The sequence below is a fragment of the Panthera leo genome, chromosome B3 (genome assembly GCF_018350215.1).
Source record: "Panthera leo isolate Ple1 chromosome B3, P.leo_Ple1_pat1.1, whole genome shotgun sequence".
In the NCBI taxonomy this organism is placed as follows: Eukaryota; Metazoa; Chordata; class Mammalia; order Carnivora; family Felidae; genus Panthera; species Panthera leo.
In genome coordinates this window covers 121,414,438-121,439,537 of record NC_056684.1, presented here as the reverse complement: position 1 = coordinate 121,439,537, position 25,100 = coordinate 121,414,438, and the positions used below count along the sequence as shown (strand labels likewise).

General features: G+C 44.7%; 1 protein-coding gene across 5 annotated transcripts in view; it reads left to right on the top strand.

The window, feature by feature from the left end:
* The window catches only part of POMT2 (protein O-mannosyltransferase 2), a 43,959-nt gene that overhangs the window by 14,185 nt on the left and 4,674 nt on the right, over positions 1-25,100 (top strand). For 4 of the 5 annotated variants that reach the window (XM_042943907.1, XM_042943909.1, XM_042943910.1 and 1 more), the window contains 14 exons: positions 1,356-1,464; positions 3,392-3,551; positions 4,873-4,979; positions 5,874-5,956; positions 8,746-8,855; positions 13,185-13,251; positions 15,808-15,880; positions 17,615-17,693; positions 19,049-19,200; positions 20,133-20,224; positions 21,327-21,403; positions 24,306-24,377; positions 24,687-24,746; positions 24,833-24,938. In XM_042943907.1, the coding sequence (XP_042799841.1) occupies positions 1,356-1,464; positions 3,392-3,551; positions 4,873-4,979; positions 5,874-5,956; positions 8,746-8,855; positions 13,185-13,251; positions 15,808-15,880; positions 17,615-17,693; positions 19,049-19,200; positions 20,133-20,224; positions 21,327-21,403; positions 24,306-24,377; positions 24,687-24,746; positions 24,833-24,938 (1,347 nt within the window). The remainder of the gene's footprint in view (positions 1-1,355; positions 1,465-3,391; positions 3,552-4,872; positions 4,980-5,873; positions 5,957-8,745; positions 8,856-13,184; positions 13,252-15,807; positions 15,881-17,614; positions 17,694-19,048; positions 19,201-20,132; positions 20,225-21,326; positions 21,404-24,305; positions 24,378-24,686; positions 24,747-24,832; positions 24,939-25,100) is intronic. The other variant, XM_042943908.1, reaches the window with a different exon arrangement.

Genomic DNA, 25,100 nt, shown 5'->3' with positions numbered 1-25,100 from the left:
GATTTCAACTGAATGCAAGTACAGATGTCTCAGAAGTAGCTGGGTGGCAGGAGATAGCAAAATGAGAACTTAAATATTTTCTGTGGCTATTTCTCACATGGATAAATGAGAGCCGATCCACAGAAATTGATCCTGTGCTGTTCTTGTTTTTGTGAAAGTGAGTTCATGACTTCATAGAACTTACATTTAAAGAAGTCCAGGCCAGGTTAGGTGGGTATTTCATGCGTGAATCTGGCTTTGTTCTGACAGATATGTTGCAAGATTATAGGGCCTTTCTATAGAGGATTATGTCTTTGATTTCCTTTTTCAGTTATTCACCCATTCAGCATTTATTCTTTTTTCGTTCCATAACTATTTTTCAAACATCTCCTCTGTGCCATGCCATTTTTTTTGGCCTCAGAGGGTATGCTGATGAGACACTTTGCTGTCATGAAGCTAACCTTCAAGTGGCGCAGATGATAAATAAGCAAGTAAATTAGTAAGTCTGAAATGTAACAACTTCAACAATGGTGCGATGTAGAAAATAGAGTGGTATAAGGGAGAGAGTAATGGGGAGGGATTCTGTTGTAGGTAGGGTGGCCAGTGAGCAGCTCCCTGAGGAGGTGACCTCCTTGAGCAGAGACCTGAGTGAAGCAGAAGATTAACCCATGGAGAGATCTGAGGGAAAAGTGTTCAGGCAGAGGGAACGGCATGTTCAGTGGTCCTGGTACAAGGCAGCACTTAGTGGTTTCAGGGAACAGTAAGGAGGCCAGTGTGGCCATAGTGGAGTCTGTGAGGCAGAGAGTGCTGGGAGAGGAGGTTGCACAGGGAGGGAGACCGTGCCGGCTTTGGCAGCTGTCATGAGGGGTTGCTTAGTCTGAGTGAGATGGCAAGACTTTGAAGGCTTTAAGCAGGGGCTTGATGTAATGAAATTTTGTTTTAAAAACGATACTTTGGTGCCTGTGTGGAGGATCAGCTCCCAACAGAGACTTCATGTAAATCCTAAGACTCTACCCTAGGTATAGGTAGTTTGCGGTTACATAAGCAGGGCGGCAGAATTCCCCGTTTGCTGGTGGAAATGAGGAAGAGCCCTCGTCTCACGACTGCTCCGTCTGATTGAATGACATGGTCCTTTCTTGGGTCATGGGTCTGAAAGCAGTGTGAGATACAGTTTCCTACTCCTGGGCTTCGGTGTACCCCAAAGCTGTGGCCTTCCACCTCCCTGGTGACTCAGTGGCTTATCTGGTCTTCACTGCATAAATGCTTACATGCAATTAAGTGTAAGGGGCACTATTTCTTATTGTTGGGGTGTTTGGTTCTCAGAGGGGCCCATCTCTGATTTCTACATTTTTGACCACTGAGCTCGTGTTTTTCAGACACAGGATGCCTCACTCTGTCCCAGTACATCCTCCTTGACCCCATCTTGATGTTCTTCATCATGGCTGCTATGCTGAGCATGGTCAAGTACAACTCCTGTGCCAACAGGTCAGAAACACCATCTTTTCAGGGGTTGGCATGGGGGTGGGGTCAGAAGCTGTGGAAGCTCCAAAATTTCTATAATGGCCAGAGACAGGGTAGATGCCTTCAGGACTTGTCTTAAAGCTGAACTTAAGGCAAGCATACTTTTTTTTTTTTTTTTTTTAGAACTTAGATTGCCCATTTTAGATCATAAAAATATATTTTAAAATGTTTTCTATGTATTTTTGCCTTACATGAGATTAAGAAAATGTCAGTTGTCTTTTTTAAGAGTATTATTATTATTTTTACAATGGGGGTAGATTTGGGTAGGGGTTTGTGGATATCATGGAGGAGTCCTAATGCCTTCCCCCACCCCACCATTTCCTTTCCTTTCCTTTCCTTTTCTTTTCTTTTCTTTTCTTTTCTTTTCTTTTCTTTTCTTTTCTTTTCTTTTCTTTTCTTTCTTTCTTTCTTTCTTTCTTTCTTTCTTTCTTTCTTTCTTTCTTTCTCTTTCTTTCTTTTTAAATATATGAAATTTATTGTCAAATTGGTTTCCATACAATGCCCAGTGCTCATCCCAACAGGTGCCCTCCTCAATACCCATCACCCACACTCCCCTCCCTCCCACCCCCCCATCAGCCCTCAGTTTGTTCTCAGTTTTTAAGAGTCTCTTATGTTTTGGCTCTCTCCCACTCTAACCTCTTTTTTTTTTAACCCCACCATTTTCTAAGCCACCCCTTGGCACCAAAGATGGTTAGGAGATCCCAGGGCATTTCTTTATCTTTATTCTTTATCTTTTCTTCTTTATCTTTCACATTCTTTGTCCCAGAGGGGAGGGCATCAGGACATAAGCTGCCTGGGAACTATTTGTGTCTCTACCCTCAGTGGTTGCATCCAGTCCCAACCTACCAATGGGAATAACATATATAAAGTTTGACTTAAATGATCCATACCCATCAAGAGGACTGGTCAGTTCTGGAGCTGTTCTGGAGGGTCTGGTCTTCCTCTAGAATAGTCTTTTCCAGATCATCCTTCTGCCCCTAGAGAGTAGAGTAGGTTATTCATTCTATTCAAACCAAAAGAGCTGACTTTAACTAGGCTTTTCCAGGAGTCAACTTGGTTTCACCATGGCCAGGCTCATTAAATTATATTATGCTAATAAAGCTGGATCCAGTGACTACCATCTCCCTGTGGTTTTGGGTTATCTTCTCCTTCTACCACATACACTTCTACCTGCCATTTCTTGAATACATACTATGTGCCAGGTTACTGTGTGAGGAGCTGGAGGTACAGAGGTACACAGGTCTCGCAGTTAAGGAACCTTCACTCTGGCTGGGGAGGCAGCCAGCTAATCAGAAAATCACAGCACAGAGTGCTGTAAGTATGACAAACCTTGGAAGCGACTGCCGGGGTTAGGACCATGCTCCATCCACCACTTGCTGGCTGTACTGCTTACCCTCTCTGTACCTCGGTTTTCTCCTGTGTGAAAAGAAGATAATAATATCTACCTTCATGTGCTTATAGTGAAGGTTAAAGAGTTTATACGTATAAAGTACTTGGAACAGCACCTGACACATAGTAAGCACTCAGTAATTGCTGGCTTTTCAAGGTCCACAGGTGACACCAAGGAGATGGCTGACTGAATCAGTGGGATTCTCTGGATTTTCTTTTTCTTTCTTCTTGACTGGTCACTACTAAAGAATAAGCCTGCTTACTTTGAAAGCTATGACCCCTCTCCCCAGAAAAATATCCTCCTCACTGTCGCATGGCTTCCTGCATGTGACCACGTCCTCCTTGGAGCCAAGTCATGGTCCCCTGAGGTTAGAGGCCCTCAAGAAGGATGGCAGGCACAGCCTCTCAGAGTCACAGAACCTCTGCCCTTCCCCACTATTGCTGTTGCTTTTGAGTTTGGTCCCAGCTGCCAAACTGAACTCTGTGTCTTGTTGGTTTTCAGGCCCTTCTCTGCCCCCTGGTGGTTCTGGCTCAGCCTGACTGGCATTAATCTGGCTGGTGCTTTAGGGGTCAAGTTTGTTGGCCTCTTTATCATCCTGCAAGTGGGGTGGAACACCATTTCAGACCTTTGGCACCTGTTTGGAGACCTCAGTCTTTCAGTGGTGAGAACTCAAGTGCTTGTAGAAATGTCATTGCTCCGTGGTGTTGCTCAGCAGAGCCAGGGGCCTTTCTCTGCCTTTGGTGCAGGTGATGGAGTGACTGTATTCTGGGCCCGAGGTGGGATCCATCTGGCCACTGTCCATAGGCAGCGTGACAGCAGAAAGTAGGCCATGGCTGAGAAGCTGGAGAGGTGTAAAGGGAGAGGATGAACTAACATCCTTGGAATTTTCTTTTGGCATTTGTTTCTGCGATATTTTTCAAATACTCTACAAACTATCTAGCCAGGGGATTCTGTCCAGCTGGGCTCATGCCAAATATATGGCAGACGCTGGCTGCATGGGATGTTAGGTCAGTTGGGTAGGATGACTTTCTGAACTCACAATTTTTTTTTTCTCACCCAGGGTCTCCATATTTGGAGGCCAATAAGGGCCTTTAGAGTTTATTACTTTAGAGTTTATTAGCTGATTCTGTGCCAAGCACTGTGCAAAATGCTTTAGTTTATTATCTCATTTACCTCCCATAACAGTCCTATGAAGTAGGTAGTTATTACCTTCTCCTTACAAGTGAGGAAATCAAGACCTAGAGAGGTAATTATGTCCCCAAGACCATACAAGAGTAAAACGTAGATCTACGATTCAGACTTAGGGGAAGCTGATTCCAGGCCTGAACTACTTTGCTATAATGCTTCTCCATCACCTCTGAGCCAAAGTTCCAAGTTCATTTATTCATTCAGAAAATACAGACAGACTCCCCTTTAAGTGTGAAGCATGGAATGTGCAGATGAATAAAATAAGGATTCCTGTTCTCCAGAGACAATGGAGAGAGAAATAATTAAACAGGCAATTACTCCAGCCAAAAAGTGCTGTGAGAGCACAGAGGAGGGTATGAGCCCAGGTCATGTGGTCTAGGAAGACTTCTGGGAGGAGGCTGAGACCTGATGTTAAGATAAGGAGCAATTATGTGTGTGATGGGTGGGGCTGGCATAGTACTGGAAGCACGGTGACCGTGCAGAGGGGACTAATGAGTGATGAGGCTGAAGATGCACGCAGTGTCTTGGTGTTGGCACAGTGCTGGGCTGAGGTCCTGGGTGAGGGCCCGGGCAGGTAGCAGAGGGCTGGCCCATGTTCAACCCCCTGCAGTGCTTAGGTGGTGGGGTGTTATGAAAAGGCTAGGGTTTCCACATACTCTTTCTCGTTGGCTGTTAGTTTTTCCATCTTTTATGATTTTGATTGATACATAAAAACCCATGTATAATGTGCATATAAGGTATAAGGTAGAATAAAGCCCCATTTGCCCAGCACCCCTCACTGGCTCTGTTTGCAGGTGACCGTGGGAAAACACCTGACTGCTCGCATCCTGTGCCTCATAGTGCTGCCCCTGACTCTCTACACAGCCACTTACGCTGTTCACTTCATGGTGCTGAACAAAAGGTACAGCAGAGCCTTTCTAGCCTCTCGCTTATAGTCTTCCTCTTGCCTCTAAGCCCATGGTGGGGAGAGGGGGGGGCATGTGATCTCCTGGGTCTGTGGTTGGGATATTAAAGAGACGGATAGGTTTTACCTGTTTGTTTCCTCCTATGTTCTATCTTCTGGGTATCCAGAGGGCTCAGAAAAGCAAGCACCCTGACCTGAAGGAAGAGGAGAATTTCCTAATAGCCAAGCTTCCCCTTATCCCTAAACAGAGTCCCTATGTTTAACAGGGATGGGCCAGAGTAAGTCGTGTGGTTGGAGGATAATTATCACAGCAACACCGGCAGCAGCTCCCATTTAATAAGTAGATACTAAATGTCAGCATTTTGTACATATTATTTCAATCACGATCATTTTTGAGTTCTTTGATTTTTTTTAAATAACCCAATTTATAAATGAGGAATTGAGGCTAAACAAAGTGAGGTGCTTCTGAAGATCACCTCACTAGCAAGTGGCTGAGTTGGGATTTGGACCCCTATGTCTCCACCTCCATTATTTGTGTCATTCCCATGATACCACATCACCACTCCATTGTAATTCTCTTAAATTTTTTTTTTTTAACGTTTATTTATTTTTGAGACAGAGAGAGACAGAGCATGAACGGGGGAGGGGCAGAGAGAGAGGGAGACACAGAATCGGAAGCAGGCTCCAGGCTCTGAGCCATCAGCCCAGAGCCCGACGCGGGGCTCGAACTCGCGGACCGCGAGATGGTGACCTGAGCTGAAGTCGGACGCTTAACCGACTGAACCACCCAGGCGCCCCTCTCTTAAACCGATTGTACAGAACTCTTCCTAGTGTTCCCGGGAAATTGCAGTTTCCCTCCATGAACTTGTCTCTCTTCTCCTTTCCCCACAGTGGTCCTGGTGATGGCTTCTTCAGTTCTGCCTTCCAGGCCCGGCTTTCAGGCAACAACCTTCATAATGCTTCCATCCCTGAACGTGAGTATCTCTTGGCCTTTATGAAAGTAGAAGGGCAGAAGCCTTTCTGGAGAGGTGAATTGGAAAAGACATGTATGATAGCTTGAGTTATTTTAGCCTATAGATGGTGAACTGGGAGAAAGATCCAGTTAGATCCGGTACAGGCAGGCACTCAAGAGAGTGACTAGGGACACAGGGTGGAGAAAGACACCCTGAGTAGCGAGCTCTTTGCTGCTAAAGAATGACTTATTTGTGACTGTGGAAGCATCCAAGTCAGCTCTGTGGGAAGCCAGCCAGAGAGAATCTGGTGAAAGGGCAAGGCTGTCCAGTGCTAGTGGTCAGTTTCCACCATGGTATCCTGTGGCTCACATCCATCCAGTTATTCACAGATCAGAACTGAGCACATGTTTGCCACATTGGAGGCTGTAGATAGACGCCCTCCAGAGGATAGGATCTGGTGACTGTATGTGTTAAATATATAAAGAGGGAACACAGAGCTATGTGAATTGAAGGGTGCAAGAGATCACTTCTGCTAGAGGGTTGGAGGGCATCATGGGCTCATAGACTGAGTTGCCTTGGAGTCAGTCTCTGGAAGAATGGGTAGATTTGAATGGGTGGAAAGGGAGGAGAGGGCATATAGGGCATAGGGGATAGCATGATCAAGGCCAAGAACAGGACACAACATAAGGCACAGATTATCCACAGAGAAGGATTGGAAGATCAGGCTGAAAGGATAAGTTGGGCCCAGGTTATGAGGGTTTGAAACATTTGGGTGTTTGACTTCATAAACAGACATTGGAGATTCAGTGGGGGCCTTTGAGTAGGGAAGAGGACAGGAAGGCTGTGCTATAGGGAGGTGACACTGATGACAAAGTATAGGATGGCTAGGGACGGGGCGAATTGGAGGCAGAGGATACCCCCTGGACTTGAGCTGGGCGTCATGGCAGCAGCCATAGGAGTAGGGCCGATGGGCATGTAGAGGGGAGATCGGACATGGAAAGAGAAGGAAAGATGTCACTGAGGACTTGAGCCCAGGTAATTGTCTCTTGGAGGCATAACTGTCTTTTAGTCTCTCCAGTGCTTTGTACAGTGCCTAGAACACAGGGGGCCCACCAAGACCATGGATAGAATGAGAGATTGGAAAGCAGGTTAAAAATTGGTTTAGAAAGACAAACATTGAGTTCTGCTGTAGAGAGTTTGAGACGTTTGGAGAAATCCATGCAATGGGGCCAGTGGGCTTGGAGCTGATACTTTCAAAGCAGAAATCAGCCAACTAAAGGAGTAATTGATACTGTGACAGTGGCCAATGTCTGTACGGAAACTGTAGAAAGAGAAGGAGAACAGGGTTGAAGTCAGGTCACCGGGGAATGCAGGAAGAAGGGGGTTAGGAAAGTCTGTAGAGGACAGTCCATGAGGGAGTGTGAATTGAAAAGGGAGAACAGAGCATTTCAAGAAGCAAAGATGGTCATCAGTGTATAGGGCTGCATATGTTAGCCTGAGTGAGAACATAGAAAAATGGAGTTGTGGGGTTTAGCAGATTCCTACCCGGTATTTAAAAGGCTTAGATCAGCTGTGATCTCTTCCATCGAGCCAGACTCTTCTTATTCTTTGGATGAGAATTCATCCTACTCTGCTCTGGGCTCCCCCAATGTCACATGTTGTTACTCCTTTACTGGAGCATTTGCCCATTGTCCTGTGTTGATTAGTGTGTATAGCCACCTTCCCCAAGACTGGGCCCTCCCAGGGCCACAGCCAGGCCTCCTCCAGCTTTGGATCCACTGTGTAATTGGCACAAAGGAAGAATGAACAAAGGAAGATGGGAGTAGCCTATCACTGGCAGAGTGAGACCTGTGTCAGTGGACGGGGGTTGGCAGGGCAGCCAGATTACAAGGGACTGAGAAGAGGGACAGTAAGAAGGAAAAGAGGCTTCTCAGTAATCCAGGGCCTGCAGGGAGAGGGGATGTTCTTGGGTAAACTATTTACTCTGTTTTTTTGTTTTTTTTTTTTTTTTTCAATTCAGAGCTAAAAAGAAAAACAACGAACACCGTTGAACTTTATTATATAGTATTAGATTCAAAAGACACAAAAGGAAAAAAAAAAAAAAGACACAAAAGGATTTCGCAAAAGTAAACATTTTTTAAAATTATTTATTTATTATTTTAAAAATATAATTTATTGTCAGATTGGCTTACATACAACACCCAGTGCTCATCCTGACAAGTGCCCTCCTCAGTGCCCGTCACCCATTCCCCCGCCCCCATCCCCCTGTTCGTTCTCTGTATTTAAGAGTCTCTTGTGGTTTGCCTCCCTCCCTCTCTGTTTATAACAAATTTTTCCCCTTCTCTTCCCCCATGGTCTTCTGTTAAGTTTCTCAAGATCCAAAGTGAAAATTATCTTAACAGTCTATCATAACATTATACCTATCTTGAAGAATATTCTAGGTAGGACATGAAATGTCTTCTTCTTTATTCTGTTGATTGTATGTATAGACTTTGACTGAAGGACAGTCTGTTTCTAATCTTTTGCTGTTAGAAATAGTGCTTTGATTATTATAGTGCACTGTTAATACCAGCTGCTTCTGAAGTCCTGAGGAGGGAAGGGGGGTGAGGGCACTGGTAAGACCCTGTAGCGAACTCCCACTTGAGTTGATGAAATTGGAGGGTAACTTCGCATCCTGCTTTAGGTGGTCGCGGGGCCAGTGGAGTCTGTTAAAGGGTCGGTGAGTTCTTTGGCTTCAGGGGCTCCTCCCAGTCAGGGGCAGTCGAGCCACTGTGCCTGCTCACACCCTTCACTGTCTTCCTTCCTCCCAGATCTGGCCTATGGCTCTGTGATCACCGTGAAGAACCTGCGGATGGCCATCGGCTATCTCCACTCCCACAGGCACCTCTACCCCGAGGGCATTGGCGCCCGCCAGCAGCAGGTCAGAGAGCCTTTTGTATTGCAGCAATACCAGAGTGTTTCCCGTGACTGAACCCGCTGTTCTTTCTTGCCCCACTGTCCTTTACCTTCGTTGTTGTTTTCCCCACTTGAAACAGGCTTCCTCCTGCACCCTCCTGCTCTTTCCTCTAGCTAGCTCCAGCTTCCTGAGACTTCAGCGTAGGTGTTCCCTCTGATTACCATGACCCACCTCCACTCGATACTGTGGTAGGTGCCTCTCGCATGAGAGGCTTGCCTGGCATGCTTTGTAAGCCTATGTGATAACTCTCTCCACATTGAGTTGTGAGTGCTTCCTTCCGTCTCTCTGCTATTTGATGGCCACTTCCTGATGGTGCAAGCACCTAGCACAGTGCCTGGCATGCCATGGATGATGAGTCAAGTATTGTGGTTACAAACACAGACCTGGGAACCAGACTAGATTATCTGGGTTTGAATCCTGGTTCCACTAGAATATGACTTTGAGCAAGTTACTTAACCTTTCTGTGCTTCAGTATCCTCATCTTTAAACTGAGGAAAATAAATAGTGCCTTTCTCCATCATGGCGTTGCTGTGTAGGTTAAAAGTACGAGATAATATGTGTGACATGCACACTGGGGGATTAGCCACGACTATTACCTGAGTGAGTGACACTGTGTCCATGTCAGGGTGTTGGGTGTGGCTGTGGTGGACAGTGCCTGAGAGGGAGGAGCAGGATGTCGGGAGAGTTTGGGGAGGCCAGGTTGTGTAAAGGCCTTCCATGTTACAGTAGATTTGATTTTGTTCTGTGGACACTGGTGAGGCGTTGAGATTTATTAAGGCATGATAATATGTGATTAGATTTTTAGGTTAGAAAGGTAACTCCAGCAGGAGGGTGATGGATTGAAAGGAAGAGCAGACTGGAGGCAAGGAACAAGTTAGGGCGCAATAATCATGACAGAGGATGATGAATGGAGGCAAAGACCATGGATAGAGGTGGGAATTGATTCAGGAAACACTTTACAGGTCAAGTGTTAGAGCCCCCAAACTGGTGGCTGTCAGGGATGAGCTATGTCTAAGTCTGTAGGTTGGTCAAGGTGTGTGTGTGATAATGCTATTTCACCATAGTCAGAAATGGAGGAGGAAGAATAGCTCTGGAGATGACTTTCCTTTGTGTATTTTAGGTTGTGGGCTTGTCTTCAGGAAGGAGATCTGAGTGTGTAGCACATGGGTGTCAGCAACACAGAAGGATGTGTGGCATTGCCCAAAAAAGGTGTGCAGAGGGAGGAGAGCCAGCGAAGGAGCCCTAGGGAGCAGCAATACTTAGGCAGTGGTAAGAGGTGCTCCCAGGGGCACTAGTAGAAGAGGCTGAGAAGGAAGTTGTGAACAGGGAGGTTGGAGGAGAGTACAGGACAGACAGTGTCCCCAGGAGGAGGGGTGGTCAGCAGCTCAGGTGCTGCAAAGGCCTCAGAGAAGGTGAGGGCTAAGAAAGAGGTCTTTGGATGGCAGTAAAGGGCCTCGTAACTAACTGAGATCACTTCTGAAAAGTGGTGGGGCCAGAAGTCTCAGCCACAGGGACGGGGAGTGGAGGGGAGGGGAGGTGTGCAGGCTCCAGGGCAGGCTGTTGTTCTGAGAAGCTGGGAGTGACATTTCTCTTCTTGAAAAATGACCAGTATCTTTACTTTGCAAAAAAGTTTTGCTTTTCAAAATTCCTTATTATTATTTCCTTAATTTACTAGTGTACCAGAAAGTTGACCCAGAGTGTTGGGTGTTAGTATCAGTTTCTCATTCCTGATTCTCCATTTGTTTCTAGCACTTTAGAACACACTGGAGAGCTTTTAAAACATTCTGATGCCTGGGCACCGCACAGCACCTCTGACTCCATTAATCTGGGATGGAGCCCATTCGTTGTGCCTTTGTTTTGGTTTGAGGCTCTCCAGAAGAGTCATTATGTACAGTCAGGGCAGAAAACCATAGCTCACCCTTCTATGGGGAGCTGCCGCTATCTTGTACAAGGTAAAGTTACAGATATGGTGGCCAGGAACATCTACACTGCACAGAGGGAGAGAAGGACCCTGTCATGCTAGTCCTAGGGTTACACAGTTGTGGCCCATACATGGAGGTGTGATGTCATGATGGTGGTGTGGAGAGAGCATGTGGGGGCCAAGGAGTGGACGAGTCTGGTTCTGTCATGCCCTAATCACACTAAGCCTTTCTGAGCCTGTTTCTTCATCTGCCAACTGGGGGATTGGACTAAATCACCTCTAGTGACCCTCACTGCCCTGGGATTTAATGTCTTGTCAACAACTCTAAGTGTCCATTTTTAAATATTAAAAAAAAAAGTTTTTTTTAATGTTTTATTTATTTTTAAGAGAGAGAGAGAGAAAGACAGAATGAAAATAGGGGAGGGGCAGAGAGAGAGGGAGACACAGAATCCAAAGCAGGCTCCAGGCTTTGAGCTGTCAGCACAGAGCCCGGGTACAGGGCTTGAACTCATGTTCTGCGAGATCATGACCCGAGCCGCAGTCAGACACTTAATTGACTGAGTCACCCAGGCACCCCTAAATATTTTTAAAGTATAACATTTATAAAATTGAAAAATATAGAAAAGTAAAAAACAAAACCAAAACACCCCCAAAAGACAAAAGCTACACATAATTCTGGAAGATCAGTTTTTATCCACATGACTTGATGCACAACATTCTGTTGTTAGAGGACACCAGTGTTTCTTGGAGACCTCGTGTTATTGAAAAATGCATTGTAAAAACAAATGTTTGAATGGGAAAAAGAGGCCGTGGACTATACTCACAATAAAGAAGAAATTTTTCTTACAGGAATTTTACTAATAATAGTTTTTATTTAAAAAAATACACAGAGTACACACACATAACCACCAGAAAAATCTTAAGATCCATAAGCAAATCTAAGGTGGACTCTGTATATCTGTGTTCAGGAGTATGGACTTACTTTCTCTATGGCTGCCAAAATATTTTAGTTTCTTGTATATTCTTAATACCATTAGTCCTAATTTTTTTTCCTGAGAATGTAAAAGCCAACAAAACAAATTGGCCATAATACATGCATATTTTTTTCCTTAAATGCTAATTCCAAATCTCTTTGCAAGTAAATCAGTCATGTTTTGTCCAATTGGAGTTATAAAAACTCACTTTGTAAGTATTTCTGTTGTTTCTGGGTATTTATGTTCTTGTTTACATAATTGGCATAATTGTTTGTTAGATGGTCTCTATCCTGGGAGCATTGGAATTAGCTGCCTTGGTTTGAATCATGTCTCTCCATTGATAGACTGTGGTGACCTTGAACAAATTACTTAACCTTAGTTTCCTTATAATTAAGGTGGGGATAACCACAGTACCTATAGCATGGAGATAAGACGTGCCTGGTGCTTAGAATAGTACCTAGGGATAAATGGCAGCCATTTTCAGCATCAGCATTTTATAAGCCTTTTCCTATGCTGGTAAAAAATGCTCAGAGACGTTTCCTGTGGCTGTGTAATATTCTGTCCTGGGACATACCATCATGTTAACTATTCCTCTAGTGACATTTATACTGTTTTCAAATTTTTGCTGTTAGATTCATCACAGTGTTACAGGCATGTTCACATGCATACATACACATTTAATTTTTAAAAAATCAGTGTATATAGGATGACTATGGGCTAAAACTTCAGGCTTCTAGGATGAGATCTTTATGGAGCTTTTTAGTTTCATTTGGCCACTTTCTAGAAAATATAGCATGAATTTTTCATTTAGAAAGTTTGAGGCATGGTCTTAATTACTTTTTTTTTTAAGGTGTTTTTTTTTTTTTTTTTTTTTTTGAGAGAGAGAGTGTGTACATGTGAGGGAGGAGAAGAGAGAGAGGGAAAGAGAATCCCATGCAGGCTCTGTGCTGCAGAGCCTGATGTGGAGGTTGAACCCACGAGCAGTGAGATCATAATCTGAGCAGAAATCACAAGTTGGACACCTAATAGACTGAGCCACCCAGGTATCCCTTAATTACTTCTTAAAATGCACTAAATCCTCTTTGTATGCTGGAGACTATGTTATACAAGATATCATGGCTCCTCCTCTAGGTGGCTGAAACTTTAAAGACAAGATGCAGAAAGATATGAAGGGACAAATCAAAAAGGCTGTTGTGGGAGAAACCTCTAAATGCAGATGGAAGAAGAGAATCTTACCAGTGTTACTTCTGAACCCCATTGGGAAACATGGCCCCTCGGGTCAGCAGCTCGGGATTCTGAAAGAGGCTTAGGCAATGTTGATTTGTTGTTGATTGTCCTGTGGCTGTGCTGATAGTGATGGTATTCTCCCCCCTACCTCCTCCCACCCCTTCCCCTCAGGTCACCACCTATTTGCACAAGGACTACAACAATCTGTGGATTATCAAGAAACATAATACAAATGCAGGTAATACGGTAGGGAACTGAGTGATGTCTCTTGTGTTATTGCTCACTCTGAGCCATTTTTAACATTTCTCTCATGCCTTCAAATGGTACAGAGGTGGGCTCTCCTGATCATTCTTGGGCAATACCTTTACTGAGGTCAATTATCCTTTCAACAGTTATTTATTGAGCACCTACTATGTTCCAAGCACTGCAGTCAACATAGGAGATAAGCAGTGAGCAAGACGGATAAGATCTCACTCTTGGCAGCTGTCATTTTGAAGCTAGAGAGCGGGGCCAAGGCTCAGGCTTAATCCAGAACTGGTTGCCTGGACTTGCTGCCAGGGGCTGGTCGAGTAGCCCCAACTGAGGGCACATGGTAGCTGCTGTCCTTCCTAATTGAGAGCACACCAAGCCTTGCAGACCCCAGCATATGGTGCAGCTCAAGTTGTCTTGATCTGAGGGCCTGTGGCTGGGCTCGTCTAGCCTGGTGCTTAGCCCCTCACTCAGTACCTGCTGGCCTGCCCCTGATTGGCCTGGGCAGAGCTGCTCTGAAGCACACTTAATGGGCTCTCAGGACTTTATGACTTGGGCTATATCTGGATCTTTCTTTGGTCAGTGATCTAGCTACCTGCAGGCTGTGCCTTCTGCTACAGCTAGAAAGAGAACAGAGGGCATCTCCTGCTCACCTTCTGAGCCCCTGCTGATTGTCCTATGTCACAGGCGTTCTCTGTGACTCCTCAGTAAACACCACCTGGCTCAGCCTGTCTTGAGTCAGCTGCTCCTGAGCGTTTGTGTGGCAGTGGGCGGCTATTCATCTAAACTCACCTTCTTTGTTCCTTTCCCCACCTCTTCTTGCTGTGGTCTTGAGACTAGAAATGTGGCACACACAACCACTGTTTTTGCCTCCTACTCCTCAGTGATATATGTTGTGACACCACAACATGTGACACGTCAGAGTCTGTTTCTATCCCTTTATAGTACTAGTATTGATTGTTTTCATCCAACAGGATAAACATAAGTGGTCTATCACAATGAGGGGTTGTAAGGCAAGACCTCTTTCTTTTTATTTTTATTTTTTTTTTATTAGATTTATTAATTTTTGAGAGAGAGTGAGACAGAGCGTGAGCGGGGGAGGGGCAGATAGAGAAGGAGACACCGAATCTGAAGCAGTCTCCAGGCTCTGAACAAGCGTTCAGCACAGAGCCCGACGCGGGGCTCAAACCCACGAACCGTGAGATCATGACCTGAGCCGAAGTCAGACACTTAACTGACTGAGCCACCCAGGCGCCCCAAGACCTCTTTACTTCTAAAGCTATGTGGGCATCGACCAAATCCTTGAACATCTAGGATCTGTTATTCGTTGTGGCTTCTAGATTAGGGTGGTTGCATTTCACCTAGGCAACTGAGGCTTTGTGTGAGGACAGAGAGGTATAAGCACTTTGGGAAGTGGGGGTCGTATATACTGAGGTCTTTGTGTTCTTTTGATAGTTTATTTGTTTCTAAGAATTTATCCATTTCTTCTAGGTTGTCTAATTTGTTGGCATATAGTTTTTTAAAATAATACTCTCATATGATGATTGATACTTCTGTGGTTCAGTTGTTATTTCTCCTCTCTCATTTGTGATTTTATTTATTTAGGTCTCTGTGTTCTTGATGGCTGTAAATGTCCCCACCCCGCCAAATCCATGTGAGCTGAAACTTCCTTATTCCCTCCCCATTGACTTATTTTGTCACTTTGCTGATTAATCTTTTTCAGAGACTTTAAAGTCCACAGACGAATGGGCATCTCTACACTTGAATTCTCTATTTCTCTTGAGAGGCAGTGATTTGTTCTGGCACATTTCTCTTTCCTGACCTTGAGTGTCAGTGTCTCACTGTCTGGGACAGAAGTTTGCAAAGATCCTTTTGTGTTGCTGATTACTGCCAGCAACTTTGCCATTGTCACTGCCTTGCTAGACCTGATTGCTCTTGGCTTCTGGAAGATGTGGCCCCTTCCTTTTGTTACCTCATCATTTTCTTTGCCTCACACTTAGCAGGTTTTTGCCAGAGACAAGATAATGACTGGCAAAATTTGTAGGTTTAACATTGGATTCTGAGGAAAGCTGGAAATATGGTCGTTTACATGGAATTAATTTTTGGAATACTATATTTTTACTACTAAAAGGAAAATATTATTATTTGCCTTCTCAGCTTAAAAATCTTCCTGTGGGGGCTTCGGTACCTGTCAGATACAGGCCTGTCCTTCACTGTCTGGCCCTACTTGTTCACACCCTCACCTGTTCTCACTGTCTTTCCCGCCCACTCTCCCACTCATATGAAACCATTTACCATTGATCAAAAGTGTTTTGTTCTTTCATACAACTGTGCCCCACTTGTTCACCTGACAAAATTCTCCCCTCCTTGAAGAGTCTTTTCAAGCATTTCTCTGAGACAGTGAGGGGCCCTTTCTCTTTGTTCTCCCAGCACTCTATCTGTACCTCTAACCTATACCATATTGTACCATAACTCTTTACCTGTAGGCCCTCAATTGGCACTAATGAGTGAATGATTTCAGATATCAGTGATTGTTTCTTCTCGGCAGATCCCCTAGACCCTTCATTACCAGTGGAGTTTGTAAGACATGGAGACATCATTCGGCTAGAACACAAAGAGTAAGTAAATTTGCTGTCTGGGATGAATGAGTGGTATGGGCACCAAAGGTAGAGAGTTCTTTTAAGCTGGAAATAAACAGAAGTCAGATTGGATGAGGCTCTAGTAAATAGAACAAGGCTGCTGTGCTAGAATGGGAGAGCCATTTTATGAAGGCTGATCAAACAAGCAGGCCAGTTTGTCCACCTCTTTTGGCTTTGGGGAGTTCGAACTTTGAAGGTACTGTTGAGTTTCCCTTCTTCTAGAGAAAAAAAAATATATATATTTGAGTTATCCAGAGCTTCTTCTCAAGTGGCTGCCTTTAGGAAAACATAGAAGTCTGTTTCTGAGAATATGGCAAGCTAGTTTATTTAAGCAATGTTCTCACTGGAAATGACTAAAAATGCTGGAATGATATGAAAACATCTTAAAGCATCAAAGAGCTGACAGACAGTAGGGAGTTACCAGGCCAAAATCTAAGTGAAAGTGGGAATCCAGAGAAATGAGTGGGGTGCTGCAGCCCCTTCTGCCTTGACCCCACAATGTTGAGTTTCGATCTTTGGTTTTGTCTGCCTTGAGAGAAAGAGTTGTAAATTCAAAGCTCTAGGCTCACCCAATGTGGTAAATTTATTAAGTAATCCTTCCCCTAAACTTGGAACCCCAAAGGGCTTGAGCAGGGGGAGCAGGGATGAAGAGGGGCTATCTCTGGTTCCTGAAAAGTTGTAACTACCAATTGATCCTCACATGAATTTGTGGCCCAAATTAATTTTATCTGGATGGTCTCGATATCTTTAGGCCATGAATTTAAACAAACATAATCCTAGACTGGTAATATCTCCTAGGTACCTGCCTAAAAGCAAATATAAATCCGCTTTTGGGAAATACATTGTCATCCATTCCCATAAATAGCTTTTCAGTGACAGTGAATAGTACATAGTAAAAAATAACTAAGCACACAAGGAAATAGGGCACCATGTGCAAGAGCGAACAGGAACAATAGATTGCAGAAGCAACCCTGCAAAAATTATGTATACAAGAATCATCAGGTACACATTTTTTTTTGAAAATCAGGGATTATGTATATAGAAAAGCTATAAGCAGTGTTTTTTTGTTTTTGTTTTTTTTTTTCCTATCCGGTAGGATTATAGACACTTTTAAATTTCATTTTGTTTTATAAACAAATTAAAAGTTATTATTTATTGTTAAGTTTTATTTTTGGAAATTTCCAAAATTTTTATAATGAACACTTATTGTAGATAAAAGTAAGAATTATTATAAGAGGCACAAAGCAAATAAAAGCTAAATTAATCCCCCTACTTACCCCACAGTTCCCCACTTTGTAAAACTGGTAATGAGGGTAGAAAGAGTAAATGGGAAGGAGGAGGCTTAGCTGGCTCAGGCAGGTATAGAATACAGATTTTAACTTCTCCCCAAAGCTGCCTCATGAGTCAGGCAAGCTAAGTGTTTCAAAGCCATCAAATGTGATAAGTCATCCCTCTGACTGCTGAAGTTAACCCCTTTCTTGGCATGTAGTCCAGGACTCCTACCATCTGTCCTTCCTGGTTTGGGATTCTCTGATTCTCTGGGTATTTCTTATAAGTAAGTAGGCAAGACATTTCTGATAAGTTGGATTTCATAGTTCAGATTCTAATTTTTCTTGCCCTAACAGATGATTCTGAATATCCTCAGTAAAAGAAGAGACACTGCATGTCTCTTTTTTCTAGGATGATGATATTTCTCTCTCTTTTAACTTCTAGGACTTCTCGGAACCTGCACAGTCACTATCATGAGGCCCCCCTGACCCGAAAGCACTATCAGGTCACTGGCTATGGCATAGTAAGTGAGCAACTGGAGTGTGAGTAGGATGTAAAAAATTGTGAGGCCTGGCTCAGGGCCATGTGGCAGAGCACATCCTCCCTGGAATTCTGCAATGTTCGTAAGGATTGGGGGCTGCACAGGGACTCTGTTAATATTGGGAACGTTTTGGCTAAGTTTGCTGTGGGAAAAGTAACATATGCTTCTATTTGTCTCCATCTCTCTCCTCCCATGATAACCAGGCCATTCTTATGTTCTGACACTTAATAAATGTTACATATGAATACTATTTGGGTCTCTTTTAAAATCACATTGGAGGGGGCGCCTGGGTGGCTCAGTCAGTTGAGTGTCCACCTTCAGCTCAGGTCATGATCTCATGGTTTGTGAGTTCAAGCCCTGCATTGAGCTCTGTGCTGACATCTTGGAGCCTGGAGCCTGCTTTGGATTCTGTGTTTCCCTCTCTCTCTGCCCCTACCCTGCTTGTGCTCTGTCTCTCTTTCAAAAATACATAAACATTAAAAAATTAAAAAATAAGTAATAATAAAATAAAATCACATTGGACATAGAAGCCGTGGATCCGCAATATGAACCTAGGTGAATATATAAGTTTATCCTTTGCCAGATCCCAAATCTTCATTGGCTTTGTTTTTAAGGATTACTTGCCTGTTCTGCAGAGCAATGTTAATCACCACGTTATTTTGAGATTTTTACTACCTTGGGGTGATGTAGTTAATAGAAGAAGCTTTATACTTATGGCTTGGGGAGTAATTTGAAAACAAAACAACTTGTTGTCAGCTAGACTTAGGACCCTTAGGACCTTATGTTCCCTTGCAGAGGCTTTAGTGCAGAATCAGTAACGATTCTGCTAGGTGGACTTCCCAACCCTCTTTCTGTTTGCTCAGCCTACAGTACTGGAGCCACAACTCATCTTTTTCTTGCGGGTATCTACTGAGGAGAATTAGACATAAGTGTCTTAATTTCTGGCTTAGATGAGTAAGTGTCCAGATGGCCAAGTAATGGGTGCAAATGACCCAAATCTATTTCTGTTGGTTCAGGGTGATATCTTGAGTTTAGTTTAAGAGTAAAAACATATGTTTAGAATTTAAACTCTAGTCCCATGAAGTGAAGAATCGGACTGCAGGCTGTAGAAGTTACACTACTTTTCTTGGTTGTGATAGTGAGTGCTGAGGAATGTGTATCACTTGGGGTGTTGCTGTGTTCCCTTTCCCACCTTATCCATTGAGGCCCATTTAGTCTTTGACCTTTGTAACATGGTGGCATCTGAAAGGCTGGCCATTTCCCCTTCCTGACATGCGACATGCATTCTCTAAAGTCATCTTGCTTTCTTTGTATTTTTTCCTTGATTTACATGGCAGAATGGGACAGGAGACTCCAATGATTTCTGGCGGATTGAGGTTATAAACAGAAAATTTGGAAACCGGATCAAAGTGCTGAGAAGTCGAATTCGACTCATCCATCTCGTCACAGGTTGTGTCCTGGGCTCCTCGGGAAAGGTCCTGCCCAAATGGTGAGTCTTTGGGGTATTGATGTCCCAGTTGAGGCTCATGCTTCTCCTTTCACAGTACAAGCAGTATACCAGAAACTTCTGTTTCTCCATTGTCAATGTTTACCTCATGTTTTTGTATTTATTTATTTATTTATTTATTTATTTATTTATTTATTTTTTCAACGTTTATTTATTTTTGGGACAGAGAGAGACAGAGCATGAACGGGGGAGGGACAGAGAGAGAGAGAGACACAGAATCGGAAACAGGCTCCAGGCTCTGAGCCATCAGCCCAGAGCCTGATGCGGGGCTTGAACTCACGGACCGTGAGATCGTGATCTGGCTGAAGTCGGACGCTTAACCGACTGCGCCACCCAGGCGCCCCCATGTTTTTGTATTTAAAAAAAAAAATAATTTTTTTTTAATGCTTATTTATTTTTGAGAGAGAGCATGGGGGTGGGGGTGGGGCAGGGAAGGGCAGAGAGAGAGGGAGACAGAATCTGAAGCAGGCTCCTGGCTCTGAGCTGTCAGCACAGAGCCAGATGCAGGGCTCACACTCACGAGCCATGAGGTCATGACCTGAACTGAAGTTGGACGCTTAACCAACTGAGCCACCCAGGCGCCCTTCATGTTTTTGTATGGTAAATAGAGGGAGAAAAGGCATCGGGTGTGTTATAGAGCAGAGAACTCCAGAGTCCCTTGGGTATTTTATGTGTACTGAGAGTTCAATGTTTGTTCATCTGGTTTGGACCTTCTAACTGCTCTGGACCTTCCTAAAGTGGGAATGCTCAATGCTAGATGACTTCTGTGATAGTCGTGGAATACAAGAGTGAGGTTGATAAAAGCATAGCCCCTGGATTGAAAAGAACAGAGTCCTGTGTATTTAAGAGATTCAACAGTGCTACTCTGGTGAGTTTCACATCTTCTGAGAGACATCTGTGACTGCTTTTCACAGGGGCTGGGAGCAGTTGGAGGTTACTTGCACCCCATACCTAAAGGAAACCCTCAACTCTATCTGGAATGTGGAGGACCATATCAACCCCAAACGTGAGTGAACTTACTTCCTGGAAACATTTATAAGTAACTCTTATCTTAGAAAAATAAACCTTTATAGACTGTGCCATCACTTTGTATCATTATTGCCATTTCTTGCCTTTTTTAAACTGAATCTCTTCACACGAGTTTTTGTATGAAGGTAGTTCCTTTCCCTTCCCATCCATGTGAACTTCCCGTCTTCCTTAAACTCTCCCTAAAGTGACCAGTGACTTCACTCAGGACCACAGCTAATTTCCTCTTTTCATTTTCCTTGCCTCTCTCTGGATTTAATGCTTCGCCTTGACTGCCTGCAGTGCAGGCCCACCTCTCTCATCTCCTTCTGGGCTGTTCTGTCCCCTGTACCAGGGGTGCTTTCCACTCTCAAGGCTTAGAGCAGGCTGGTGCTTTCCCTTTATGCCCCTATGCAGAGCTCCTCCCCTCCCCACAGCCAGCCAACACTTGTACAGAAAGCGATGGCCACAGCCCTTGATCTGAGCCCCATATCTGTACTCCCAGGCTCCTGTTTGACATTTCTACATCAGTGTCATCTTCAACTCAGTGAATCTTTGGATTCATCATCTGTCCTCCCCAACCACCCCTTTCAAGCTTTTGCTTGATTTCCTTTCTCCATGCTTCCCATTTTCCATTCTTCTTACTACCTAATTTAACCAACCAGCTAATTAATTAACCAATTAAACAACTCTTCAGTGAGTATGATGGGAAGACTGGGGGCCCCGGGAAGACACTGGTGGATGATGTGGACTTGGCCCCTGTCCTCACAGACCTGCCTGGCAGGGAGAGCAGCATTTGAGGCTGTACCATAATGAAGGGTGGTGGTGCCGAGAGCGGTAGCCACACCAGGGACAGACCGGGGACAGGCCTCATCATCTGTTGCCTTTGTGTTTCTCCAAATGCCTCATGAGTGCTTCACACAAGCTGAAGGCGGATGATCAAGAATTGGGTCAAGCTTTCTTCTGTCTCCTCAACACTCCTACCTACTGGTTAGCCAGAGCATCAGGAAGGCTGCACTCAGACTCTGGCCACAGTGTGGATGCCGTGGACAGCTGGGAGAATGTGCAACCAAGGTTTTCTTCTCTGTCATTTCTTTGCCTAGTGCCGAACATCAGCCTGGACGTGCTGCAGCCCAGTTTTCCTGAGGTCTTGCTGGAGTCCCACATGGTGATGATCCGGGTACTGTGGCCCCTCTCATTCGATGGCTTCTCTACGAGCTCTTACCATCCACAAATTTGCATCACAGATCAGGAGCCATGTATAGATCCACTGCCCCCTCATGGAGGACTTTGAAAGGGTCTTCACTTACAGTTTACTTGGTTTTCAAAGGCATTTCCCTTATCACAGAATGATGATAGTGGTGATGATGATAATGATGATGACAACAGACACCAGTGCACATGTATGTAGCTCTTATGTGCCAGTCACCACTCTAAGCACTGCACGTGAACTACTTATTCAGTGGTTATTACAGTCCTATGGAGATTATTGTCCCCAGTTTATAGATGAGGGAATTGGGGCACGGAGAGGTTAAAGCTGCCCAGGGTCACACAGCTAAATGTAAGAGGTGGATCCGGGCTTCACAGCGAGGCTGGCAGAGTCAGTGCTGGTTACTGCTACACTCTTCCATTTCTAAGTGATTCTCAAATCTGTTCAAATGGCAGAGCTCCTGAAAGCCAGAGTGCTCTTGCTTGAAGAGCATGAGATGCTGATAGTTCATTCCATCACCTGAGGTTAGAATGAATTAGGATGAATAGCTAACCTGAGCATGTTGTTTAGCTGCAGCATAAAATCCCTACCATGAGCCCCCTCAAGTTCCTAGACATGGGAACTATTTAGGGGGCCTGATTGAGTCTTTTGCAGGTTTTATAAGATTCTTTGTTTGTACTCTCCATCATTGGTATCTGACAGCAGTCGTAGCTCAAAGGCGTAAGAACAATTGAGAGAAGAGAGCTTTAAGTTGAGAAAGTTCTACCCATTATCTTAACTTCTCCCGGTGTGTTAGAGAAACCTTGCTGCAGTGTGGATGTATAGAAGAGACCCCTTTCCTTTGGCTTATGGAAACCAGTGTTCTGCAGGAATGGTGTTTAAGAGTCACTGTATCCCAAGTCAGGTTTGTGATTATCACTCCACCCACAGGGCAGCAGAGAGGTGTAGTGATTGTTATTTTTCCCCTGCTGAGCTGTTGTCAAGTGGACTTCCCTGGAAGTGATTTTATAGGCGGTACTCAGTAAATATAGTTGACTTCTTCCACCAGATTAAATTAAAAAATTCAGATTTTGTCATTTTTGCACATTGCGAGGTGATGACTTCACATCAAGTGATCTCTGGGTCACTTCTTCTCTGACTCTCTGCTTGTAGCTGTCACTGTGGCCTGATGACATAGCTCCTTTGAATATGTGCCTGTCAGTCAAAATATCATTCTAGGTCTGGGTAGAATTTTTTTATTTTTAAAGTTTTGTTAACTTATTTTGAGAAAGAGAGCACATGTGTGTGTGCATGCGCACAAACGGGGGAGGGGCAGAGAGCGAGGGAGACAGAGAATCCCAAGCAGGCTCTGCACTGTCAGCGCAGAACCTGACATGGGACTTGATATCATGAATCGTGAGATCATGACCTGAGCCGGAATCAAGAGTCAGTCTCCCAGCCAACTGAGCCACCCAGGTGTCCTCGTCTGGGTAGAATTTTAAGACTAAGTCTGAATAGTCTCGTTTCTTCTTTCATTATCTAAGAGGTAGAGCCAAGGAATAAAAGGGCATAAAGGAGCTTTCTTACTCAACCAATGTAGCATCAAGATGGGGAAAGAGATCAAAATAGTCCAGATGATGGAAACTGCATGGGAGAGGGCTTTTCTGCCAGCTGAGTGGAGGGCCTGAGTCCTGTGCAGAGAAGGCTGCCTCGTCTGGTGAGGTCAGCTGGAACGAGCCCACTCAAGGTGTTAAGCATAGAGAACGGTGTACAAATGTATATGCCTCTAATGGTTACAGACTTTTCCTTCCTTCCATTTCTTGGTTTAGTAAAGGAACTGGATTTCTGACATTAAGGTAGTAAATAGGATGCCCCTGGTTTGTTATAGCTCTGGCTGGAGTCCTTGAGCCTGGGACTGAACTGCACTGGTTTGAAGGAATTCATTTCCCTCCACAGCTCCTTTGGGGTCCAGATTCATTCTTCATTCTGAGGCCCTTCAATGGAGAAACCCTGACCTAACTCACAGCATCTTACAACTGTTCTCAGGAAGTGCCTTCTCAATTTGTTCTGATAATGAGGCTGACACCAGGCCTGTGCTTAGTATCCAGGGTCCTGATCCTTTCCTTCTTGCCTTTGAAAAGCCCTGATTTTGCTGTGTAGAGGCAGGTTGTTGGACAGTCTTAGCTACTGGATTAAAGGGGCTGAATCTTGTTCCTTCAGGCTAAAGTATGTATTCTCAATGGGTAATATCACCCAGAGGGTAAAATGTGTTCTTGGAGGGCAGAAAACCCTTAACTTTTTCATGTATGAAGCATAGGTAGTCATCCAGTATATTGACATATTTACAGTATTGCTGTGGTATTAAAATGTCATTGGAGGCATTTAGGGAAAAAATGTCTGAAAAGTTCCAGGAGGGGCAATCATGAAAAAAAAAAGTTGAGAAACACTAGGTTAAAGTAACTTTTTCCAAGTCTGGGAATTCATCAGATTTCTGGTTCTGTGTTTGAAATTGGGTTCCTGAGGGAACACATAAGTCGGCTTGATTTTGTATCCCCACTAGCTCTCTTCACACCTTCTCCTTGGTCTGAAAGATGGGTGTATGTTTTGTGCTCACAGGAAACAAGTCTTTCATTCTCTTTTCTCTCAAGCATAGTGGGTCTGAATGGACTGTCTCTGGTGGAAATGGAAGCTTGTGTGTTGGGAGAAGTAAGGCAGTTGTAAGCAGGTGAACAGTGACTGAGAATGAGCACCTGACTTCCCTGCAGGGAGGGGGACGGTAGGGGGAGGTTTCCTCTGGACACTTGGCCATATGTCAGAGATGCCCATTGCTCACACTTCTGTCAGCTCTCTAGATCTCTGCCTTGACTAGCTTCTTTTTGCCATTTTCCTGCAGGGGAACAATGGTCTCAAACCCAAGGACAATGAGTTCACGTCCAAACCCTGGCACTGGCCTATCAACTATCAGGTAGGGCTCAAGGCTAGAGTTTATCCCAGGAAATGGAGCCAAAAAGGAGATCACTGAGACTTGGTTGGGTGGGGTGAGCTAGGGTAACTAGGCAAGGCCTTACCTGGCATGAGGTGGCTGGCCGACAGGGCTCTGTTTTTTGTCCTGATTCTGACCCACCTTCCCCGAGAGCTCATGTAGAATTGGCACTTTCTGAGCCTCCTGCCCGGGCTCCCTATCTGTGAAAGGTAACTGGTCTTCCCCCCACCGGAGCACGTGTGGCCTGGATGCACTGGGCCCTGGATCAGCAGGGTGTCCTCTGCCCCACAGGGCCTGCGCTTCTCAGGGATCAATGACACAGACTTCCGTGTGTATCTGCTTGGCAACCCGGTGAGTGCCCAGCCCTCTCCCTGTGTAGACCTTCAGCCTGGGGGCTGCGGCTTTCCTCTCACCTGCCCATTCTCCTTTCCATGCAGGTGGTTTGGTGGCTGAATCTGTTGAGCATTGCCCTCTACCTCCTCTTGGGGAGTATCATTGCTGTAGCTGTGCAGAGAGGGGCACACCTGCCTGCGGAGGTTGAAGGTTGGGTCCCTTGGGCTCTCCCTCCCCTGACCTAGCAGCTGGCTGGGGCCTACACTTCTGCTGGGCCATTCTGCCTTCAGCCCCCACTCTCTCCCTTCTTTAAAGCTCAGTCACCGAATGCCTATCCTCCCAACAGCCCTGTAGAGTAGAACATTCTTACCC